We start from the raw sequence: 10,671 nt of genomic DNA, 5'->3' as shown, positions 1-10,671 counted from the left end.
TTTCCGTCTGTCTTTTTTTTTTTTCTTTTCTTTTCTTTTCTTTTCTTTTTTTTTTTTTCGTATGACGAATATTAAAGGGGACTTACTTCAATGCTTTGTAACGTTCTTTCTCTGGATTGTTGTCTGGTGGTTCGCACTCGAACGATGCCAAAGCTAGAGCTATATTGTAAAAAGAAATCAAATTATGAAATAATGAGTTTTAACAAAGGTCACAGGATGGATGAAAATTAAATTTCTTAATGGCAATAATTTCTTTGCAACGAAAGAAAGTGGTTATGGTTCTATTCTAATTTATTAATATCGATTATGAAGTTATTGAAGATAAAATTGTAATCTCCTTTTTAAATGTTATTCTATTTTTCATCGATTAATTTTCGATTCAGTAATATTCTTAGCATTTCTTTTTTTTAATATTAAGAATTAAAAGTAACTTACCATTTTCAGTCCACACCGGTCTCGCCTGAAGAAAAGCAATGACACGTGGATTCTTCTCGAATGGACAGGCAACTTGCTTCCAAGCGATGAACTCCGTAACCTGTTTCGCCAGCTGCCAGAATTTTTCAAAGTTAATATGTCCGTTTGGCAACCTGTAACAGTAATTTCGCAAAAGAATTAATTTTTTATTTTTCAAAAGATATTTTCATTATTTTATTTGAGTTTGCATAAAGATTGACTGAAATCAATTCAAAATTTTCACAGAAATGTCTCAGATGCTTGTCTTCTCAAAATGAAAATTTTATAGACAATAATTTCTATTTATCATTATTTTTCTATTTTACAGAACCTGTCTCATCTCTCTTTAATCACACACGATATTCATATTAATGGTTCGAATTAAAATTAAATTTCATCCCTCCCATCAATTTAATCAATTTAAATTCCTCTACAACTATCGAAAGTTTCAACGTCAAGCGTTTCATCAATGTTTCACCATCGGTTAAGAATATTCTCGTCAAAGTATCGTGGATCGATATCAGCAACATCCTTTAACGAGCACGTTACTGTTTACGCTGTGTCAGCCATTCCTCGTGGAATAACGACCGCCTGTTATTTTGTTAAATTAATTTCGGATAATCCTGATAGCATTAGCCTAAACGAGAGACGCGGTGATAAGTTAATGGTTACCTCCATAAATTTCGAGCTAAGAACGTATCGATCAATCTTCTGTTTGATATAAGTTATGATTAATTAATTTCGATTTGATCTCCTTTGTGATCGACACTTCATTTGATAAAAATTTTTAAGCGAAATTTAAATAAATTATCGAAATATCGGTTAAAAAAGTGACGTGAAATGAAACAGTGGAAGAGAAAGGATATTTTGTGAAGAGAGAAGTTAAATAAATTAGAGAAGAAAAGTTAATTGTATCGTATGTTTTAGATTGTGTTTCAATTATTTAACTTGTAAGAGAATCGGTACGTGTATCTCGATTGTGAGAAGTTAATATTGAAATTGGATATTTTATCTAAAAGGAAAGTTGATGGGAAGAGTTGTAATTTCAAGAAGTGGGTTCAAAAGTGGTCAGCTCGCAAGGAAAGTCTCAAAAAGTTTCAGAGTAGTCTCTTCAAGTTTTATGTACTCTTTGAGAGCAATATGATTTTACGTGCAAACAATCTTGAAACTTGTTAAGATCCATCTTAGAAGAAAGAAGAATCAAAAGAAAGTAGAAAGGTTCTTAAAACAAATCGCAATGAAAAAATAACGAATCAAAATCGTTTTTGTATGAATAAAACGATCTTAACTATTATTATTCAAAAAATTAATATATAAAATAAACAGATCATCACACTTTCAAAATTATAACCATATATAATTTTTATATCATGATTATCTTTCTCGTTATAACATAAAAATTATCAACTCCTCTCGCATCCAACATAATTTAAATTTAATTCAAACTCTTATACACTAATATTAAATTTAAATTTAAGTTTCACAAAGAAGAATCCGAACCGAAAGAAACTCAATCCCTTCTCAAATCACATTCACTACAAATCTTCGAATACTCGCAATCGTCGTTTCCCAACAAAATTCCCAATTCCAAAAGAACTTTCAAGACCTCATCAGCCATCCACTTTTTCTCTCAACTCTTGGATTTTCTTCTTCTTCTTCTTCTTCTTCTTCCTCTCTTTCTTCAAAAAAAAAAAAAAAAGAAAAAATGTAATGTAATTTTTTCACCGTTCTCCAGAGCCGAGTTTCCCTCCTGTAACTAGCTACTGTAACTGAACGATACAACTCGCACGAGAAGAACACACGTATACACGCGCGAAAGCGGCGTGTTAAAATTACGAGTCGAAGTTGGGGCAATTTATCGTTGGGTCGGAAGCGTACGAATTCGTCCGCTTCCGGTTGCGCGACGCTCTGTCGCACGTAACAGACATTTACATACGCGCAACCATTCGTCTTTCAACCTCCCCCTCCCCCTCCCCTCCTCTCCCTTTGGACGCCTGTCGATCGGTCAATATCCATCTGCCCTCGAGAAACCTATCTTTCCTCGCGATTCCTTTCCATCCGCCTCCTCCCACCCGTGTCGTGGATCGAAATTCTATTAGAGATTCGATTCACGGACGGCCCAAAGAAGGATAATTGTCGGGAAGGAGGGCCCCTTCTCCCTTATTAAAGACCCACGTCGAACGTATTGGAATGTATCGTGACGCTTTCTAAGGAAATTGATACTTTAACGTTATTCGGTTTACCGAGGAATGGACGGTTTATTGGAATGCTCGTGTTAAGGGGTTGTGGATAGTGTTCATAATGGAATTGTTTGAGGAGCGAGAGGGTCGAGAGGGTAGAGGTAATTTTTTTGGAAGGTATTGGTGAGATTTATTCTAGGGGAGGAGAGAATAAGATAATTCGTTTTTTTTTTTTGAAATTTTGACATTGTATGATTATTTATTGACGAGGTTTTTTTGTGCTGAAAGAATTATTTTTCATGTATTTATAGAATATAATTTCATTTTTATTAATATATGATTTTTTTTAATCAGTTTTATCTGATTGTATCTGATCTGTTGTATAATGCATATGTAAAATCTTGAAACGACTATTATTTATGATATTTTTATGAGTTTTATTATATATGTATTATTCTAATTCGTTTTTAACTTATGAGTTTCCATAAAAATTTCCATTTTTCATAACATAAACAATCAACGATTCGACCTATACATCAAATTAATCCATTTTTTATCTATTCATTTCAATGATCGTTGCACAATTTAATATAAAACGCCAATAAAATTCACTATACCAAAAATCAAACACACGGTGGATTGCAATAACATTAGATCTCTTTCCTCAAACAATTCTCAAAATAAAATAGAAATCAATCGTCCATAAATCGAAGGAAGAAATAACCTAACACACGTCCTTTTCAAACCCTCTTTACAATACCCATCCCCCTTCATCTCGTAGTCAATATCGACCTCTGTTCTCGATTCACGTATTATGCGAACGGCACGTAATACCCGGACATTTATCTACAGTCGGTATACATGCATCCTGGAGCAATTTGTACCCACGTGTCTCTATACGCCGATTCGTTCCACTGCAATTCAGTGAAACGTTCTCGCGATATTCAGACGTTGCTCTATCTCGCATTTTACGCGACTACATTCTTCCTGCATAAAACGGTACATAACCCATTTCGGGGATAATATACGCCATTGTGATACTCGTATGTGGATATATAATGATGGACAGAAATAGGGGATTATAATTTTTTCGTACTTATGTACTAAAATCTTGCGATAACGTATTGATTTGAAATTTTGTAATCTAATTAAAAGAATGGTGAATATTTTTTTTTAGAATTTCTTATTTTATTTGTTTTATATTTAATTTTTTTTTGATGAAATTATTTTATGAATCGATTTTTATTTATAAAGAATCGGATTGTTAATATAAATGAGATACAGATACAGATACACATTGAAGTAATTGTTTATTACAATTGACTTATTATAAAAACAATTAATTTTTTAGTTTATAAATAACTAATATTCTAACTAATGTTAGAAGATTTTTTATTACTGAAAATCTCGTGAAATATTACTACTTACTTTGAAATTTTAATGCTTTCCATTATATTATTGTAATGAAAAATATTACATGCAACAAAACTGTTGCTACGTGAAGAAAACAAGCAGTATAAAAAAAAGAAATACATTATTGCAATGCAGAATGGGGTATTTCGCACAGAAAGAAGAAAAATAAAAATTCTATTTAAAAGATATATACTTTTCCTTCCTTTATTAATTCTACCAGTGAAATATTTCATGTGTAAACTAGGTAAGTGAAAAGAATTTCATTTCAAATTTTATTTCTGAATATCAAATTTAATGCAACGACAAAAAAAAATGGTGTAATTGTGATATTCTTCTATTGTAATCTTATCTACTAATTGCAGCACTTTCTTAAGAAAATATCATTCAAATTCAAAAAATTAATTTTGAGAGAAAGAAACTTGTATCAACACAGAAGAAAAATCTACTTTAGGCGATAATTTCTAATTTCTGTGTCAAGATATATGCGAAAGTATCACACACAGTTACTCTGTAAATATCATCTCGTATATGCACTACGTATATCCACATCTAGAGGAGGCATCCCTAATAGAAATTTTTTTTCTAATGAAACTTCTTGCGGCGAAGCACGAGCCAAGGTTTCATTTTACCCAGCAATCATATGTGTAATGAGTTTTTCGAACGAAAAAAACCTTCTCGGTCACTCGTCATTGTAATGATTAATCAGAGCTGACCTATAAACCGTTGACTGAGATTATTAGACTTTTTTTTTTACGAAAAAATCTACGATTATGCGTGATTGAGTCTGTTTTTGAAAAAATGGAAAAATTATTGGAAATTTCGTTCTATTAATTTTTCATCGTTGTATATATTGTATATTTCGATTCGTTCATTTTATTTTTATGAAACATTATATTTTGATTGCATTTAAAATTGAAGAAAAATTAAAGTTTAAAATCGAAGTTCAAATTCGAGTATTTATATTTTAATAATTTATAATTTGACTTTTCAATAATTATCATCACATATATAAAATTTGTGTCGTAAACAATTATCAAAAAATTGATAGAAATGTATTAAGTAATAAAAATGAACAATTACCATACTTTTACGTAAAATAAAATCTTTAAGTAGTATAAGTCAATGATTGATCAGTAACGAGAATCCTTTGAATAATTTCCACATCTTTTTCACTCCAATTCCATTTATATATGTACAAATTCACCAAAGCAATTATAATAACTCAAAAATATTAACGAAAAATAATTCACGAGTATTTTTTTAATAGAAAAGATTAGATCAAGAAAGGAAAGGGTTTCGTTCCCTTCCTTTTTTCCTCAGCTCGTTTTCTTTTCTCGTTTTCTTTTCAACAAGTTCGGCTTCGAGCTGCGAGAATACAACTTTTGCTATTACAAGTTTAATAAGTTTACAGCTGGGGCTGTAAGGAATGACATTGGAGGGGGGAATTTTTTTGCGCGCAGGAAGGACGAAGAAAATGGTACGACACATTCATCGTCGTCGCCGACAAAAACGAGCTTCCTGTCAATGTATCGCTTCCACGAGAACAAAATTATCGAAACTTCAAACTCGAAAGTTTCACGGATAACCCAATAGGAAATAGACGATCGCGTTTCACCCAAGGACTAACATTCCGTGTCAACCGACTTAAATTACTTTATTAATATTTTCCCTTGAATTTGCACGGTGGCTTTTCTTGTTTGTGGAAATTATGCTAAGAGATCATTGCCAAGACTGAACAAATTGTGATTTACTGAATTTAAGTTTTAGGTTTGTCAATTTTGTGAGCATTAAGAAGATATTAGTATTTTAAAGAAATCTTTTTCTTGATTAAATTTTAGAATTACTTTCGTAGTATTATCAGTAGAAGATTGATACTAAAAGAATTATGTAATATTATTAATTTGGAATCTTAATGAATCTAATGAATATTAAATTTTATTAAAAAAAAATTAATTTCCACAAAAAGCTTTCAGATTAAGCACAAGGAAATAATTGATCGAAAAATGATTCAACGAAATCCATTTACTTGTATTTGGTGTAAGCTTCACGGAGAAGAGTGAAGAAAAACACAAATTCGCAAGAAAGAGCGCGAAGAGCGAAGATAACATTGTCGATTACGTTTCGAGATAATAAATGGTAATTACTCAAGGAAGTAATCATAAATCTGGAAGATTTTTATCAGAGATTTCCTCTTCCTGGTTTTAAATGATTAACGCGGGAGAAAGAGAAATGGGGATAGAGAGACAGAGAGCGGGCTGTTTTTGTACTCACTTGTTGCTGCATCCCTCGTTCAGGAAGTAGAGATCCTTGACCAGCAAACTGAAGAAGGGAACGACGATCCTCTGTCGTTCGTCCGTAGCGCCGGCGCTACGCCACATAGCCGCTTTCAGGGTGCTGCGATAGCTGCTAAAGTTGCTGCTGGGATCCATTTGGTGCTCAAGAATCGAGAATTTCGCCAGTTGCACCTTTGACCACTGTAACAGAAAATAATTTCGCGTATCTGTTAACAGGAAGGTCTCTTGTTAAGCTGTTTAGTGTTAAGTTGTAACAAGACCGAGAATCTCTATACGCATCGGTAAATTCTCTGGTCTTGTAAATTTTGTACGTAATTTCCCTTTTCCTCCTTCGTATTTTCGAATTCGAATTGAACGTTGAAGCTAGAAATTGTATGTATTGTGAATATTGGAAACGTACAACGCATCAATGATACATTAATTTTAATAATAATTTGCTGTATAATAATAAAATAGAAATATTATTGAAACAGTGTGTGAATAATTTATATAAAATCATATATATATAATTAATTAATAATTCGTTAATAATTTTTATTCATTTAAGTTATTATTTGCTTTTATTTTTATTCTTCTTACTTTCTTCGATTATTAATTCAATTTGATTAAAAAGCGAAACAAGTAATGATAAAACAAAGCAAATATAATAAGATAATAAATCGATCATAGTCAAGTGAAATAAACCAGTTATAATCAGAAAAATCCAATCATAATAATCAACAAAACATTTATGATCAGACGAGTATGAAAAGACTATCATGATACATCCAGATATATTTCACTTAGAAGATTCAGAAATCGAATATCTATTTTAACCAAAATCTTCTCGTCTTATATGATAAACTTAATGAATAAATAAATATAAAAATTAATCAAGAAACAATGAGGAAATTCGCAGACAAAAAAGAATCAATCAAATTTTGTAACTGATTCGTTCTCACGTTGTTCGATCTTCACTGTTTATTTTTTTCGAACCATTCCTTTTTTTAAACGTGCACGATATGGCGTGTACACGCGAGACAGATGGAAACACGAACAGGAACGTGTTCACGACAGACAATAAGTGCATCTGACTCGACCGTCTGGATACAATGCAATCGAACTGATCCCATTCCCTTCAAACCGATACCCTTCATTCCTATATATCGAATTCTATCCACCGTTTGCACGCTCAAATAGTTACCTTCGCTTTCTGACCCCGCTGCCTCCCTTTGTTCCTTCCCTTATCCCTTTGATTTCTACCCGCGCCATACACCCCTCATCCCTCTTCTTTCTGCATCTCTTGCATGCATTTGACCCACTCTCGTCCTTTTCATTCCTTCTTACGATCTTCCCCTTTCCATTTCCTTTCCATCTTCCCCTTTAATTCTCTAACATCTTCCTCAGCTTTTTCTCAATTTGTTCGCCCTTTTTCAACCTCGTTACTTTTATCTTATTCCTTAAATTCGCTCAGTTTTCAATCTGATATTTTCTGATGATTCCAATTCGAATGCAATACTTATCCCTTTGTTTCCCTTTACGATTTCGATTTTACATTGAATTAATCGCGAATCTGTGCGTGAAAATGTTTCCTTTTTTTTTTTTTTTGAAAGCGAACCGTAAATTCGTACATTCCGATTTTATTTTCGATTACATTTGTATAAAGATTTATTGTTTACAAAGAAATTAGATTTTTCTTTGCGAGTTGATTGCGAGATAATTGAATAATTTTAAGTTGTAATAAGTTTTATATTTTTAATTAAAATGTTGATTAATATATAACGTGTAATGAAATTAAATTAATTAGTATAAATATCAAGTAATTATTATTATGTAATTAATAGAAAGATAATAAATAATAGTAAATTTAATTTTTACAAATTTAACTAACAAAACTAAAACGTTTCCATCGCGATTTTTAATCAAAACAGGTTTTTATACAGGTAGTTTATAGGAAAAAATTCTGGAAAAAATATTTTTGATTGACAAACTAATTTTTCAGGAACAAAGAATTATATTTACTGCGGTATACGTAATATTTTTTTTTTTTTTTCAAAGCATGAAAGATTTCATGTTTATTACATCGAAATATAAATTATAGAATGAAAAAAAGAAAAAAAATCGCGATGTGCACAATAACGGGAAAGGCGAGCACAAAAACAATCAATTGGATTTCCATTTAAAGAGAACGAATTAAACCGTGGCATTACTATCGGGCACGAAACGAGTAAACCAGGATAATTAATTTTACGCTTGAATATAAATATTCGAAAACGCAAACGTGTCAAACATTCTATAAAATTCTATTATCTTTAAATGAAAAAAAAAAAATCGAATCGAATGCTCGTACATCTAAAAACGATAAATTGCAGGAATTCCTCGAATTTTGGTGGAGCGGAAGACCCTAATTACATTCGTTAAAAGATAAATCACAGATTTTAAAACGATAAATTTCAATTCGACGATGATATTTGTTACGATTGCATGATGACAACATCACATTTCTTTCGATTAATATTTTTATTTATAAATATTGATAAATGATCTTTCGAAAGAATACTAGATTTATCAAGATAATTTCATAAGTAGTAATAAAGTGATTTTTGAATACTTTGAATATTAATATTATCATTATCATTCATTATTACAACAATTTCAAATTCATATTTACTCGATTCTTCAAATCAATTAATTATCTTCTAAAAAAAATCCAAATTAATTGCACTTTTATCAATAAAAGCTAAAAATAAAAATAAAAATACTAAATAATTTTTTATTTCATATTTATCAACTCGTGAAAAAACGCAGAGTATCACCGTTCTCGCTAATCAAATCATCTAAAATCGAGTGGAACTGAAAGACCTAATTGACGGTTAAAACGATGCTCGCCCTGAAACTCACGCTTGCTCGAATTAATTTATCGAAAACTATTTCACCCTCGTTGTACATCGGCTACACGTTAATTCGTATTAATTAAACCGAATTTTCGTTCAAGTTTTTGGATGGCCAATTAAACAGGCTTGTGTCGATTTAATAGGATCGTCACTATACAGTAATACGAAGTGTGTGGTTTTTGTTACATTTCGTTCTCTTTTTCTTATACATCCGTTTACATTTATTAATCTTCAATTGATATATCATTTGATTATAGCAATTTTAGTTTTATTAGAAATTATTTGACTCTTTATTGTATAAATTGAGAATTCTAATATATTTTATTATGTATTATTTAATAAAGTCATACTTAAGTCATATTTAAAAGTTAAATATGATTTAAAATTTATTGAAAAAATGTATCACGGTATGAAGGTGAAAATAGTTGAAAAGATTCGTACAATATTTGGATTATAAATATGAAAAGTATTAGTTTACTGTATTTTCCCCCCTTTTTTTAAATTTGAGGATATTTAAAAATTTTAAAATTTGTAATATTTATTGTTTTATTAATAGAAGTTTTTATCAGTTTGGAACACAGCGAAACGAGAAACTAATTGTAGAGATATTTGTGATGAATTTCAGAATAAACAAAATTTGAAATATGAATACATCCATTTGTATAATATTTCGTATAAAAATCAAAACGCATTGAATTCCAATTATTTCTCAAAAATAACCACGAATAATTTCTCTGTACTGATCTCGTGACAATGATTTTTCAATTGTATTCCTACCTATTTTTTAAACCATATCAAAAAAAAACCCATCCTTCCATCAATATAATACCCAAGAATTATTAACCAAGAGATGATAACCTACATCGAAGATATCCCTCGAATAAAACCAAGAAATCTTCCATCCTCGGCAAATGCAAATGCTCCTTCTGGATCTTCGCGTGAAAGAATAGTCTCATCCGGTTGGAGGACTGAAATTCTTCAAAGATCGAGCATTTCACCATGTGCGTGAATCCAGCACACACACACACACACACACACACACACACATACACATACACACACACACAGAGGAACGAGAAAGGGTTTCTCTGCTCGCCCCGAGGAGCCATTTTTCTCAGCCGCGCGACTCGATTCGATTTCAGCCGGGAAATGCTCGAGGAAAAAAACATCGGAGAATCGGAAGACTCCTGGTGGATCCGGTAAATTGAAACTGGAAAACCTGGAGAAGATGGAAGGATGGGAATCTGCTGGAAGGATTCTTTCCCGCGAGAAAAGCGGCAAAGAAAGCCTCTCGAAACCGGGAATTCTAATTAGACAAAGCTGTGGCCGGTACATGGCGCCACCTGGCCGCGTGATTCTGAAACTATTTCCCACGATTTTTTCTCTCGCTCAGAATCGGAAACGATAGCGTGTCGCGCGAAACGAGGGTGTAAAGAGGGACGAGATAGGGATGGAAAA

At 31.7% G+C, this 10,671-nt stretch overlaps 1 protein-coding gene across 1 annotated transcript in view; it reads right to left on the bottom strand.

The window, feature by feature from the left end:
• Positions 1 to 10,671, bottom strand: part of LOC102677006 (ras-GEF domain-containing family member 1B-like) — a 289,681-nt gene that overhangs the window by 864 nt on the left and 278,146 nt on the right. Inside the window, exons 9-11 of the mRNA XM_006614597.2 lie at positions 6,318 to 6,520; positions 436 to 587; positions 87 to 159 (exon numbers count right to left, since the gene is read on the bottom strand). Of these exons, the coding sequence (XP_006614660.1) occupies positions 87 to 159; positions 436 to 587; positions 6,318 to 6,520 (428 nt within the window). The remainder of the gene's footprint in view (positions 1 to 86; positions 160 to 435; positions 588 to 6,317; positions 6,521 to 10,671) is intronic.

Source organism: Apis dorsata, unplaced genomic scaffold (assembly GCF_000469605.1).
Source record: "Apis dorsata unplaced genomic scaffold, Apis dorsata 1.3 scaffold_194, whole genome shotgun sequence".
Classification (NCBI taxonomy): Eukaryota; Metazoa; Arthropoda; class Insecta; order Hymenoptera; family Apidae; genus Apis; species Apis dorsata.
The sequence above is the reverse complement of the archived record's forward strand: the minus strand, read 5'-3'. Positions and strand labels throughout refer to the sequence as shown.